The sequence below is a fragment of the Scaptodrosophila lebanonensis genome, unplaced genomic scaffold, assembly GCF_003285725.1.
Source record: "Scaptodrosophila lebanonensis strain 11010-0011.00,11010-0021.00 unplaced genomic scaffold, SlebRS2 tig00000024-arrow-pilon, whole genome shotgun sequence".
Taxonomy (NCBI): domain Eukaryota; kingdom Metazoa; phylum Arthropoda; class Insecta; order Diptera; family Drosophilidae; genus Scaptodrosophila; species Scaptodrosophila lebanonensis.
The window spans coordinates 6,236,357-6,251,035 of NW_022060538.1; the positions used below are offsets into that span (position 1 = coordinate 6,236,357).

Sequence of the window (14,679 nt, forward strand, 5' to 3'; positions counted from 1 at the left end):
AAGATAATTTATAGAAACACAAAAATTGTTTACCCAAACAATAAAATACGACAGAAATGAGTTCATTTGAATTTACCTGTTTATGCATCCCAAATTTAATAAATTAAGGAGTTCACTATATTTTACACCTCTCTTCTTGTACTTAAAATGTAGAGGGACAACCAAATACCATCTCTCGCTCCATGATCGATCAGTGATGGTTGCACTCTTTTCTATCGTAAGTAACAAATTAATTAAATTAAACAAGAATCCAAATGTTTTATTTTTACCGAAAGTCACAAAATTCACATGTGAATAAATATTATGGGGGGAATAAAAGTTGATATGTGTTTGACCGGACGACCATATATGTACGTAAAGAATTTGGTTCGGCAATAGCCACGCCCACCGCAACACAGTATCTGTATCTCTGTCCCTACTCCATCCCATTTGTTTCGTAATATGCAGAGGTTGCGACTACCAAACATAGTCAAATACAATGCCGCTAATATAAAAATACACGCTCGCTTTCCTCGATGGGCAGGCAGGCATGTGCAGGTGGATGTACAGGGTTCCATTGTTAGCACGGACCGTATTTCTAGGCCAACTCTTCAGGTTGTGTCACGGCAGTCCTTAGCCCATTGTATAAATTCGTCCAGTGTGCTTACGGCCAGATTACGCGAGAGCGCCTTCACGCGCAAGTTGCGATCGGTGGTAATTAGTACCAGTTCAGTTTGTATGAAGCATTTCCCATCTGGAAATTTATAACAAACAATAAAAAAGATAAATCAACAGTGGGCAGTGCGTTTAAATGTAAGATTCTTACCTTGACATTGCTCAGAGCTTGCGGTTTTTGATACAGCAACTGCAGTTGCAAGGATTTTGTCATCATTGGAGGCATATTCTTCCTCGACCAGTGCAAAGAGCGATGCATTGATTATAGAGCCCTTTGTGGTGGCACATCTGTGGGGAAATGAATTAGTTTTAATTTTATTTTTAACTTATTCAGATTGCGTATATATACGAGTATATAGGTAGAAGCTTACTTGACATTGTTCTTGGCAGATTTAATAAATTCCAGCGACTTTTTAGCCCGCGTAGAAACTTCGTCAAAGTGATGGATACGTTGCATTTGTTTCGAGTTGTGATATGATTCCAATTTTACGCCCTTGGAAAGACCATCCAACTCTTTGACTACCGTTAGCGGTATTATTACGGTGTACCGCTTATACTCCAGTGACAGTTTCTCTATGTCCTCCAAGCAATCAATAAAGCAATTTGTGTCTGGCAACAAGTAACGCGGTCGCACCTCAATATATAATTTGGTGTCAACAAATTTGAGTATTTCCTCTAATTTGCTATTGCAAATTTGCTTGACCTTCGCCTTGGCCTCCAGCTCTTTCTTTAATTTACAAAGTTGCGACACATCGCTATCGCCCGATGACGAGCTCTCATATTGCTCCTTCACGATCGTGTTTCCCCCTTTATTATCGGTTGCTGTACCCACGACTCTTGCACAGTCTTCGGCACCAAAATCACTCAGAGCTACTTCCATAGCTGTATTCAAATCCTCAATGGTGAAACTGGAGTTTAGAGGCTGTTGCAATGAATCCTGGTGTTTCTGGTAGCATTCTTGAAACTGTGCAATTTTTCTAATGCGCTCCAGAAATTGCGTGCTCTCAGAATCTCGTGGGCCGCACTCCTTGCTGCCAGTGTCGCGACCTAGTGGATCAAACCCGTTCAGGGCAATATCCTCATCTAAAATAACCGGCATCACACTACGCAGCTCGTTTTCTCCAAATTTGTTCCGTATCGACTCAATGTTATCAAAAAGAGTTTGCAGTTCGCTCCAGCAATCGATGAAAGAATGTCTGCGGGTGGTATACATATTTAAAGTTGTTCAAACTTTGCAGCTAGTTTAAACTTACTCTTCTGTGCGTACAGGCTCCCAAATGTCCACATTAATAGCCAGCCATTGCACATATACTTTAATAAACTGAAGATATGTGTTTAGGGGCGCGTATCTAAATTGATATTAAAGATTATAATAAACAAGAAGAACTCTAACTATATAATGATTTCATACTTAATATTTCCAAAGTGTTGCGGATCTGTCTGCTCCTCAGGAAATGCAGTGAAGAGCTGATTTGCTTTGCTCAAAATGAGACCGAAAATCGAGTTGGCGAAATTGAAGCTATGGTATCGCATCTCCCGACATGAGGCTATTAAAATAAACAAAACTGAAGATCGGATGGCAAGTACTGGCCATTAATGCTCTTACCCTTGCGTTTGTTGTGCTCAATTACAAAAATGTTCAGAGCAGCCATTTTCAAGAGTTTGCTGCGCGTCAGCAAATTATCGTGTTTCAAAACGGCCGTAAACTGTATTTGTAGTTTCCTCAGTTGCTGATACATGCACTCCACACTGCAAAATGCAAATTAATTTTAATACAACAGATGTTCCAATGCATAATTATTAGTGACTTACTCAATGCCCGTGTAAAGTTTGCCAATTAAATATAGATAGATTGAGAGAGCACGTGGCAGAAGCTCATCTGGAGCCATATCTTCGTAGCGATTTAGCTCGGCCACGGTAGCTTTGTTTTTCAACTTGCTCTTGACATCGGTGCGATGTAGACGTCGCACACCATCTGGATAGATCCACACCTCTTTGCGCATTTGCTTGGATTTTTTGGGCGTTGCGGGACGATGTTGAGGTGATTGTTTCATCTCGGTCTCCTCATACTTTCGCCGTATTTCATCAAAAACGTCCAAAAGACTCTCCTTGGCAGTTTGTATTGCATTGGAAGTTAGCAGGCTACGCATATAATAATAAACAGCATCGAATCTTTTATGCTGCGGAAACATTACAATCTTTATAACATGCTGGAAAATGTATATGACATCGCAGCCACTCACATGGTAGATAGCAATTATAGCAAGCTGATTATATGGGGCGCCATTGCCTGGCACCAATTCCTGCGCGCGCAGGTAGTATTTGCTGGCCTCCACATAGTCGGTATTTTGTAGGTAGCAAGCACGGTAGCGCGTCAAATCACCCAGGCAGATAAGCAAACGTTGAGCAACCACCTTGACTGCGCTTTCGCAACGCGATGAAATGTACTTTGCCATGATTTTGTCGTACAGAATGCGATAGAATTTAACGGCTTGATCGATCAACAGCAGTATGTGGGACTTTGCCACCTCCGTGTGCTGTCGCTTCAAGTACTCCCGAACGTTATAGAAGAGAAATTTCCAAAAGAAAGCGTCCACCTTGTGTTCACACACAAACTTTAGATGTTCAAGCAATAGGCGTGTGAACGCATCTTGCAGCTGGTCATGCAGATAGCAAAAGTTTTTCCAGTTCTATAAATACGCATGACATGCATGAATGTAAATGAACTTTCAAGATAAGCATTATATATATATTTATAGTAGGTGGACTTGAACTTACGATTAGTATCAGATTACGGTGCTGAAGCACCATTAGCTGATCGTATAGTTGTATAATGTTCCGGCCATCGGGCATTTCCAGTAGCTGATCGAACCAAAGAGGATGATCGGTGGTCAGGCGGACACATGACAGTGGTGACAGGGCTTTCTGCTGATCCCTGGTACGTTCGTGCATCCTAGCTGGATGCGTACGTGCGCGCCTGCGTCCAGCACTGGTCCCACCCTTCCTGTTATCGCTCACTTGTTCGATGGCGCTCAGCCTCAGTATCCCTGGTATACAATTTACATCCTTTGGCCTATTTTCTGACCCGCTGGTATCCAAAACGGGTGTTTTGGCCACATTGCTGCATTTAGCGGATGACTTGCTCAAAATGGTAACTGAAATAACAAACAAAAATACATATGCACATCCACGTGCACACATATAGCAGCCATTTTGTTATTACGTATCTGTATTATTTTCGCATGCGACGACTCACTCTGCCTCTGTATAGTCGCTGGCTCTGGCTCAGCATTTTCTACGTCCTCAGCTTCTGCTGCGCTGCTACAACTCGCAGCAATTTTGTTTTGCAGCCGTTTTGGTAGAGTACCAATGATTAGCGGAATATCATTTCGATCTTGCGTTCCCTTTCGACTCATATTTTATATGTTGCTTCTTCAGCTTCATTTATCTCGCGTTTTAATGGTTTTACACTCGACAACTGCGCCTCTCGCGAAACCAGAAAAATCTACAACAATCAGAGGTGAGCAATGTGTAAGTACCCGTAACGATGTCACGAGTCGCAATTACGCCTAGTGACAAAGTCACGGGCTTGCATCAATAAAGATATTTTAATTACGCGTTTTTTGCAAAACTATGATGCCTATTTCTAAAAAATATACATATTTGTGTTTATAATGAAACGATGAATCATTGTGTTATAACTACTATATAAACAGCTACTATATGAAACAGTCACACCAATAATATATGACTGAATGGCGCTATAATGTCACTGGTTAGAAAAATATCGCGATAATGTTAATTCGTAACAGCACTCTTAGAGTGACCATGACTAAAAAGTAAACAGCTGTTACCTCGACTGTTAATGGAATTGCAAGAAAATTTTATCATACGCTTTGTGTGTTCTTAAATACTTGTAAATTTGGTTTTTTTTGTCTACAATGGCTCAGGTTGCTTTTCTTGACAACCTGCTGCGTGAGTACCTGGTTTTTAGAGGCTACTCCAGCACATTAAAAGCACTGGATGTGGAGCAGCGCAACGAAAGGGAACAGCACCAGCACTTCCGTGCCGAAAAAATAATTGAACAATTTAATAACGCGGTGCAAATATACGATTTAAACGCGCTCCGCACTTTATGGCTGCACTTGGACAATAATCTCTTCACAAAACTGGAGCACACTTATGCCGTGGGTATGTAGCTTGTCACTGCTCGGCCGAGCAAATTTGATTGATTTATCGTTTGAAATTTCTCAGCCGTAAAAAAACTGGAGAACAGCCTACTGAAGTACTATCTGGTAACAGCATATAGCAACAACAAAATGGATAAGGTATCAGAGTTCTTCAATAAAATGGCTGGCGAGCTGCAGCAACAAAGTGAATGGAAAGATTGGTTTTGTAAGTGTTGATACTTTGTAGTTTCTCGTATCATACTTACTTGACTGCCTTTTCAGACTTTCCATTTTGCAAAAATGCCGAGGAATCGCCCACGTTCGCCTTGTACTTTACTAAACAATGGCAGGACACGTTGCTGTTGTCTTTGCGCAACTTTCTCACAACCGTCTATCAGTGTCTGCCGCAACCGACCTTTGTTAGAGCCGAACAGGAAGCCGTGCATATGCAGCGTTTACAGGAGGAGAATGCGCGTCTACGCTCGCGTGTGCAGCAGCTTCAGCAGGAACAGCTGCAGCAGCAGCAACAACAACAATCTCAGCAGCTGGCCAGCGCAGGAAGCTCCCAAAATTTGGCCAGTGGCAACAACAGCGAGTCAACGGCACGAAGACGCAGCGCGTACAGACAACAACAGAGCCTTAGCGATATCCTGCCTTTCGATATTAGTCCGCCGGGTCACATTGTCGACGACTTCTGCATTATTGCTTCCGAGGCGAATAGCGTGGCTCAGGCCAGTGATGCTCAGGCCCGTGGCCTAAAGATGCTCATACGAAACATTGGCTCCGGAGGCTCCCCTGTGCTGGGACGCAAGGATAATGCCTCCGCAAGTACTAGTGGCGAAAAGTCATCCAAGCGCAGGTCTGGCAGTGTGGGACGCAGTTGGATTTAGTTGCCCAACATCTCATATTTCCCAGAGAGAAAAAAAGTACACACACAATGATAATTCTATTTATTTTTTATTATTTTTAAATGCTGGCTTTTTATTTTGCGCTTCTTCCTTAAGACATAAATTGTTAGAAATAAGGAGCAAATGCATTTAAATTATCATTTAATTGCAATAAATAACGTAAAATTATAAATTGTAGAATAAATATATATGTATATAGGTATATAGACGATCGATTTGTGTATAAAATATATCGGTTTATACAAGCAGCACAATTTAAAAAATACAATTCATTGTATAAAGGTATGTCGTATATTGATATACATATGTATATGTGTAGGTTGGATTTGCATAAAGTAGCATCGCTTTTGACTCAAACATACACACATATATATATATATATATATATATATATATATATATATATATATATATATATATATATATATATATATATATATATATATGTACATATGCATGTATGCACATTCCTAATTATGTTCGCGTCTGTTTGTAAATGCAATTTCAGCGTCGTTTGGTGGAAATAAGTATGTATGTATAGCTCTGACTTAAATTGCTTATCGCTTCTTCGTTTCGCTTTCGTTTCTGAGAAGGGAGCATGTAAACGTGTTCCCATTGGCAGCATCGACGATGGCGATGGCGATGACAATGAAGGGTTTGACCCGTCCAGCAATTGACAGCAGCGATCGATGATGTAGCTCTAAAGCGCCGTTTCAAAGGCGGGCAGCGTTGCGGGAGGCGGCTTCAGCTCCACTCCGGGACCGGCCACCGGTGCACTCACATACTTGTTATGCTCCGAAATACCTGCAGCCCGATTGAAGCTTGGCTTCAATTCACCTCGCATGAAATTGTTCTCCTCGTTCTGCAAGAAGAAGTTCCTTTTCAAATCGAAATTGGTGGCAGCAATCGACTTAGCCGTCGCCGCCGTATCGCCTGCCTCTGAGCTTCCGCGGGAACCGCCACTGGTATTTGAGTGATCCTCCTCGCTGTTGGCCTCTGGTATGGTGGTTGACATAATCTCCGTGCGCTGCACTGCAGCGGCCGCAGCACTCGGACCCCGTACCTTAGGCGCAAAGGATTTGGAGGGTGAACCGAACTGACCCTGACGCAGCATGCGACGATTGGCAAAGGTCTTTGGCGAGCCACTCAGATCGAGCAATTTCAAGCTGGAGTTCAGTGTCTGCTTGGACGCTGCTGATGCTGTTGCTGCGGGCACTCCACTGGCTGCTTTGCGGCTCTGAGCAGCCTTTGGCGGACCATTGTCCTGCCCCGTGGACTTTTTGAGCAGCTCCACCGCCGACATTTTACGCTGCACCGGATTCGTTTTTGCTGACTTGGCCAGCAAGAGCTTCTTGAAGTCCAGCAGCGTCGTCTTGCTATGGCCAATGCGATCGGCGCAGGTATTCAGACGCTCCGGCGAGTTGTCATCCCAATTGCGGGCCGGTTGCTTCATGGGCACTGGTGCCACACTCGCTGCATTCTGCGGCTCGTCGCCCCGCGTGGGCGTTGAGGTGAGGAAAGCTCCGCTCCGATTGCGCGGCACAATTGGCGATATGTTGCTCTTGACCGCGGCGTCACCCGCCGTCGGGGCGTTGGAGGCTGCAGCGCGTGCTAAGCGATCTGCTCGACGTATGGGCGTGGCATATAGATCATCCCGACATGTTATGTTGCCGCTGACCGCCGGCTTAGGTTGACTGCGTCGGCTCTGCAGTGTCCAGTAGACGGGCGCATTGCGCTGAAAGGGCGTGGCATCCGTGGGCTGTGCGGGCTGCACTTGCTCATAGATATTAGAGAAACGTTGATACCCTAGCGAGACAGAGATAGAAAGAGAGAGCGCAAGGAATGCTCGCTTATTACTTCAGTTTAGTCACAAAGAGCGCGACATCTATCTGCTATTATTTTCTTTTAGTAAGCAATTCAATTTGAGGTGGTGTCGTTATATCAAGAACTAAAATCGTTAACTACCAAAAAATATTCAAAGGGTTGAAAGCACATAGTATGTGGTAGACATACTTACCTCGACAGATCGGGAGAGTTCGGTTATAATTTACCTGATCCTGGACCCTTACAATGTACGTGCATGTAGTATATGAAGTAATGTACAAGGTGCTTTATGGGTGCTTTTGAGAATTGGCGTGCTGGGTGCAGTTTATGGAGCCCTGGGACCACTTGAACCCACATATTATGAAGATCGTTTTATGGTTTATGAGTTGATGCATTTTTCTTTATTTTCATTTCATTTCTATGCTCCTTTACTTACGATTTTGTTTGGGTAAATGGAATGTGATCGAACTTATTCAAATTTCTAGGCGCTAATACTTAACGTTACATTTTTTCGAAATTCAAACTATGCGCTAATTTTTCAAACTACGGGCCCCATAGCTGGGGGAATTAATGGTTGCGTTAGTTGGGAGTACAAAAAACAAATAAAGTACTACGGCAAACACATATATATAGAAATTATGTAATCGAAGTTCTTTGCATTCAAAAATATCAAAAGCCACAAAGCAAATAAATGATGGTTGTGTTTGAAAAATTAGCGTCATAATTTTCAATAAAACAAAACTTAAAAATTAAAGTATATATAAAAACAAAAAACATTTGTTTCGGATGCGTATGCAAAAGATTGAAGAATTGAAAACGGTGCAAAAAACTTTACAAAATTTACAATACACATGTGTTGTTGTTGTTGTTATGTTAATTAATACAAGTAAGTATGTGGTATATACTTGTAGTTATAATTAGTTACAGTTAAGCTATGACAAAACATTTTTAAGTACAGACACACAATTGAACACAATTTATATGAAAACAACAATCTGGTTAAGAAAACACACAAGGTTAGATAAAAACAAGGGCACAATTAGCTAAACATAAATTATAAATTATTTGCACTTAAAAATTAGGTTTTTAAAAATTTGTAGACTTGCTTATTCTTGTGGTTAGATATAGTATGTTCGTAATCTTGCAATTTATTTACATCTTCATTGTTGCATAAGGTCTTCGTTTCAAGTGTACACCATGCTGTCCCAAAGAAGTGAAAGAAGGCGGAGGTTCCCTTTGTTTGAGCCGATGCAGTAACGCCCCCGAGCAACACTAGCAAATTGAACACGTACGAGACGATGTTCCGCCCGACTTCTCCGCCCGGCCGTCGTGGGCCGCCAAGTGCAGGCTACGACTTTAACGAGCTGCAGTCAACTGAGAGCTTCAAGGCAATGCATACATGCCAACGAGGTTTGGGCAAACAATTTTCAAATGTTGCATTTCAAAGTATATAGTAGTTCTGACTGTAGTTTTCAATACTAAGTTCCCTCACAAGTAAATAAGAGACATTGTCGAGTCTTTTATAGAAGAACCTACGGATTCTTACTCGAAAATGTTGGAGTTATGGGACCTTTCATGTCGTTGGCCATTAAATAAATGAAGTTTGGGGAGTCTTGAGTCTGTGTTTCTACGAGTTTTCTATATGGTTTGGAAATAGTCCGTGAATGATTTCTATTTTTTAAAATATTTAAGTTTACGGCACCTTTTGTATCTCTGACTTTGAAATCTCAAGTGTTCTACTTCCAGGGAGGCCTTTCTTTTAAACAGTGACTACGTTGGCTCTTATCTACAGTGACAATTTTTAAATCTGTGCACTGTATAGTTCCTGCCGAAAACGAACTAAATTAAAGTAAATTAAATAACTAAATATTGAGACCCCCAATTATTCTGTAGAGCTTCTAATTTAATCTTTAAACTTGTGCTGGGCAACTAGTTTATCTCTTCTACGATTCGATCACACCTCGCACAATAATAATGCTGTGAAGAGCAAACCAAATACACACACTAAACACTTGACACTGCGCCTATAGAATGCATATGTGAGCGTGCATGTGGAAGAAAGCTTGCCAAGATTGACAATTACTTTGTAGTGTTTACTCAAGATGGGTACTTGGCAACGTACGAGCCGGGCTGGACTCACTTTGATGGGCAGGGCGGGCTGGTCTGGCTAGGAGGCAGCAGCTAGCAAGGGTTGTGCGACATGGCGGTACCGTTTTTCTACATAAGGTCAAGTTAAAGTTAAAGACAAGTTAATGAGCGCTGGCGTCAAAGTCTATGTCTATGTCTATGGCGCGCCCAACTTGTCTACCAGATTTCCGTCACCTCAAACTTTTGTAAAATGCGCTGACGACGCGCACCGTTATCTTCGTTGGGCAGAATGATTTTGAACGGACGCAGCAAAATATTTTCCACAAAAGACTTGTGGTATTTATGTGGCATGGGAGTTGCCTGCATGGGCTCGTCGTTGCTGTCGTCGTCATCATCGTCATTATCGTCATCATCATTAACATCAGCGTTTTCATTATTATCGTTGTCGTTGTCAGTTTGCGTGTTGTCTAGATGGCCATTGTGTTGGCCATTTTGCAACGCCGGTGAATCATCAAAGTTCTCTAGCGATTTATTTTTTAAATAGGAAGAGTCCGTGCTGATGGTGGACAGCGAAAACTCATCAACGAGCCGTTCAAAGGACTTGGCAATTTTGCGCCCCTCATTGGGCGCCACCTGTACATTGCTGCCACTGCTGCCGAGTTGGGCCTTCAGCTTTAGCGAACTTGTTGCATTCGGGGGCAATGTGCTGAACGACGTTGCACTGGATTTGCCGTGGGCATCGGCATAGACTAGGCAATTTTCTTTGTTCATTTCTAATTTGAGCTCATCGTTGGCCAGCCTGTAGCTGTTGTTGCGCTTCAACGCTCCACGCGGTTTCGAGGGACTAAGCCTTGGGGGGTTGACTACTGCTATTGTTGAAGGGGGAGGAGCGTTGGGGATGGTGGTGACAGCTGCAGTTAAATGCGCAGTTGAAATGGAAAACTGCGTTGCAGCAATTGGGTCAATCGATAAACTAAGTGCAGGAGAAGGTATAGTATGAGGATGCCCATTGCTGAGAGCAATATTGTTGTTTTTGTTAGGTGGGCTGGATTGGGGGTTAACTGCATTGCGCGCAGCTGCCGCTGCTTCTGCCATTGTCGCTACTTTCCCATTAACTTTCGCCCGGGGTGGCAGTGGAGGGGGTGGAGGGGATGATACTATGGCGCCCATGGGGTTGCTACTACTACTACTTCTATTGTTGTTGTTGTTGCTATGGGGGGCGGTAGGAGTGGGAGTAACAACCCTCACTTTTGCCTTCCGATGGCACTCGTCAGTGGGGTCTTCATCGTCACAGTGTACACTTGAAATGCTGCCCATTGATGCGAAATTTGATTTTCCCGCTTCTAAATTTGTTACGCTGCTGTTTTTGTTGTTGTTGTTAATAGTATACATTGTTGCTGCTATTGTTGTTGCAGTTGGTGTAGTAGTGTGTAGTAGTTTTAGCGTGTTATTTACATTAGCATTTGGGGGGGCAGTGTAGGGTGGTAGTGAAATTGTTGGTGTTGGTTTTGGGTGCGCCAAAGCGAACTCAGGATCGCAAGCGAAATTGCAATTGGCATTAACTTGACTTATCAGGACTTGCTTACCTTCTTCGCCGGAGTGTGCCGATGCTGTAGTTGCTGTCGACGATGATGAATTCGTCGCTGTGGATCCAGTCGATGAATTGGACTTACTGGAGGGCGAGGGCATCATGGCAATTGTGGCGCCTGGAGCGGCATTTAAAGCTGGTGTTGTGTTGGAGGCAATTGCCTCGTAGAAGGGATTCGTATGATTGGCCAGCATTTGCTTTTGCTCCTGATAGGTATTATAGGCGACAGGTTGATAGGCGGACATATCCCTATTGTTGTTATTGTTTGGCGTTTTGGACAGCGGCGATTTGGCCACTATGGGCCGCACATTGGCCACCTTACGATTGGCCGCGATGCCGCCTTTCTGCAACAATAGTTTCGCGTTCTTTGTTAATGGCAAGGCGGGCACTCCTGTCGTAGTTGTTATTCCTGTTTGAGTTGCACTTTCACCCGTGCGCACATTTGTTGCAGACCCCTCGGCGTGCCTTTCGTCACTGACTACGAGAGGCAAACTGGCGAGCGCACTTTCAGTTTCCTTCACATACGGTCCAGGTGCGAATGTGGTGTGAGCGCCCTTGCGTCGCTTCAGACTATCGGAATCGTAGATGATTTTACCCTCGGCATTTGTGCGTACCAGGCGCGCACCACCGCCACCACCCCTCTGACCGGCGCCTGCACTCGACACGAGCGACTTCTCTTCGCGTAGCTCGCTGATTTCCGCATACATGGGCACGCCGCAGCTTTCGCTCGTCGGCTGACGTGCTGAAGCTGTTATGGTTTTTGCCATCGTCGTGGGCAGATGTTGTGCGCATGCGTCTGTGCTCTCAACTGCATTTCCACCACCTCCGACAGCAGCAATACCAACAGGGGGCGCAGCTGACGCACCATGCCGTCGCAAATGCTGTGGCAATTCATTGAGCGATACATATTCGGCTCGGCCCGATTGTTTGCCTGCCGGTTCGTCGGCCTCTAGCCTGCGCCTATGAACTATGTCATTGGAATAGTAGATGCCCAGGCTACCCGCCGCCGGCTTCGGTGCCTGCAGCTGGTGGGCCCGATTGTTGTTGCTGATGTCGGCTATGGTGACGTATTCGCCTGCCATGTCGTACAGTTCGTCGTTGTTGACGACACTTGGGGAGGCGGGCTTAGCCATTGCCTGGCAGCTTTTGCTCGGTGGTGAGCGCTTTATGTTCGGCAAAACAACCTTGAGCTTTTCAAACATGCTATTTAGAGCTTTCGTTGGCGTTTGCTTCAATTCGTTCAGGTTGTGGTCTTTGCTATCCGTTGCATTAGTTGGCGTTAACAGGGCCTCATCGGCATCTTCCTTAGCGGCTGCCTCATTAGCACAGTTCACATCCACAGTGCAGTAAGTGGTAACCACTTTGAGTGTAGCATGCGCTTTGGCTGCCGCCTTCGAGCAGGGTGAACCACCCGAGCTTGAGTTTGTCAAGGTGCGATTTGGATCGTACGCGGATTCGTCCGCCTTTGACTGATTCTCATCATCGCTAGTTGTCGGGGTGATAATGCACATGGAAGGTATGCGCTTAGCATTGATTGCAGTCTTCTGTTTAATGCGTTCAATACGCTCAACACCCTCCAGATCTGAGCACTCCGAGTATTCCAGCTCGGCTCCAGGTAAGGGATGAGCTGAACGCTTACGTATGCGGTCGAAATCAAACTCCCCATCATCTTGAGATTCTGGTGTGCCACTGTGCATTGGCATGTCAACATCCATCGCTGTATTGCGCTCTGTACCCTCGACTTCCGAATTGGTGGCCAGCTTAAGACCAGCATTAACATTTCGCTTAATGGTGCCTGTGCGCTCCAAAGTACTTCCGATGGTGCTGCTGGAGTAGCTTCTCTCTAGCGTACTAGTGCTGGCACTATTGCTGTGGCTACTAGCACCACCGCCTGCTTTATTCAGCTTGCCCAGCGAGCTGATGCGTTCGGGTACATCAGGGCCATGGCCATTAAGGCTGCCCCCCTCGCCGCCACTGGCACCGTTGATCATCAGGGTGGTACAGACTGTGCCCGCCGAGCTTGTTGTTGTTGAGGTCGAACCGCGTCCAAAGAGCTCGTATTCATTTTCTGCATTTAGCACCGTCTGATTGGATTGACTGCCAAAGGAGTAGCTGCTGGTGTGCAGACTCTGCTGCAGTGGTGTCATGGGTGGCTCTTCCTCCTTCAGTGTACGCAACCCGCTGTCCATGTGGAAGGAGGTGTAATAGCCCTCCGTATCGCAGGAGTAAGCTGAGCTAGTCTCATCATCTAGATGATTCGGGTAGGCACCATCGGGCACCACCTGTAGCTCTGGCGTTGCAGTGCCCTCGCTGGTCACGCTGCTCGAGGCGGATGTGTTGAGGAATCGGCGTCGACTCATCATCGATGAGGGTGGTCCACTTCCGCTGCCTGGATGGAAGCTGGACACATTGAGCGATGTGTTCGAGGCACTCGATTTCGGCTGTATGGTGATTTCACTGCCTATAGAGGCGCGCCCTGATTCCGAACTGGCACTCCAATTTCCGCTTGATGAGTGCGGTTGCTCATCCTTCCCGGCAAGACCGCTAGCCGCCCACTGGCCATTGCGTCTCTGGCGATTCAGTGTCGCCGTCTCACGCATCTTCACATTGCTGGCTGCCATATTGGCCAACTGGAGCTTGCCACGCAAATGCCCGCTACTGCTTACACTCATGCTCTTCTCGGATGAGGAATACGAGGGTTTTCGTTCGTGCGAAAACCGAGATTCACTCTTCTGCGATATCAGCTCATGGACAACGCACTCGTCATCAATGTCCCGCTTCACCGACTCCTTGTTGCCGCTGTTGGCTGAAGAGCTGCCTCTATCGGCGGCGCTGCTACTCTCCGCCTTTTCTGTGGACGTATTCTGCGAGCTGCTGCCGCTGGTGTCCAGCGTACTGGTCTCGCCTCCGACCGCTTCTGCGCGGTGCATGAACTTGAAGCGATTGCGACCCCATTGCTTCAGCGAATTGAGTCGTGTAAGGGTATTCTTGCCCTTGTCATAGGGCAAGGCAACAGTTTCTTTTTTTAAGATGTCGCTCGATTTGCTGCGTCCAAACTTTTTCGACTTCTTGGCGTCCGAGGCGGTGCCGCCTCCAGTAGCAGTCGAGTTATTGGCTCCCGATGTATTCTTGGCGTCGTTGTTGTTGCTGTTCGCGTTGCTGTTGTTGTAACATTTCAAATCGAATTTGTTGTTTTTGGCATTATGTTTTTGGATTAACGAATTGTTGGAAAAACAAAAAAGAAAATATGTTTGGTATTTTGTTAGCATTTTATAAGGTGGTTGATGAAGATGTTTTGTGGATTATATTGTTGTTGTAGTCAGACAGCGTTAGAAGTCACAATTAGTGTGAGCGAAAATGTAGGAAAGAGCAGAGCAGATAAAGAGAAAGATCGGGGCAGGGTAGGAATAGTGATTGACAGTAAAGTGGCGCAGAGATTTTATTCTTC

The 14,679-nt window shown here is 45.0% G+C and overlaps 3 protein-coding genes across 5 annotated transcripts in view; 1 reads left to right on the forward strand and 2 right to left on the reverse strand.

The window, feature by feature from the left end:
* Window positions 1-233: 233 nt before the first annotated feature.
* Window positions 234-4,699, reverse strand: LOC115621113 (telomerase-binding protein EST1A). Its single transcript, XM_030514657.1, has 11 exons — window positions 4,638-4,699; window positions 3,911-4,159; window positions 3,433-3,809; window positions 2,898-3,344; window positions 2,467-2,834; window positions 2,261-2,403; window positions 2,066-2,201; window positions 1,908-2,003; window positions 1,026-1,850; window positions 806-942; window positions 234-733 (listed from the first exon to the last, which is right to left on the reverse strand). Exons 2-11 carry the CDS (start codon window positions 4,068-4,070, stop codon window positions 591-593), a joined length of 2,832 nt encoding a protein of 943 aa, XP_030370517.1. The 5' UTR covers window positions 4,071-4,159; window positions 4,638-4,699; the 3' UTR covers window positions 234-590.
* Window positions 4,520-5,937, forward strand: LOC115621114 (WD repeat-containing protein 91). The gene is made up of 3 exons (XM_030514658.1): window positions 4,520-4,845; window positions 4,909-5,049; window positions 5,106-5,937. Exons 1-3 carry the CDS (start codon window positions 4,596-4,598, stop codon window positions 5,711-5,713), a joined length of 999 nt encoding a protein of 332 aa, XP_030370518.1. The 5' UTR covers window positions 4,520-4,595; the 3' UTR covers window positions 5,714-5,937.
* Window positions 5,938-6,191: 254 nt separating this feature from the next.
* LOC115620212 overlaps window positions 6,192-14,679 on the reverse strand; it is a 64,732-nt gene continuing 56,244 nt past the window's right edge. Inside the window, exons 5-6 of one of the 3 annotated variants that reach the window (XM_030513350.1) lie at window positions 11,230-14,390; window positions 6,192-7,537 (exon numbers count right to left, since the gene is read on the reverse strand). In XM_030513350.1, coding sequence (XP_030369210.1) covers window positions 6,432-7,537; window positions 11,230-14,390 — 4,267 coding nt within the window. In that variant the 3' untranslated portion in view covers window positions 6,192-6,431. Of the gene's footprint in view, window positions 7,538-9,801; window positions 14,391-14,679 lie in introns of those variants that run through there. The other 2 variants (XM_030513351.1, XM_030513349.1) reach the window with 2 other exon arrangements.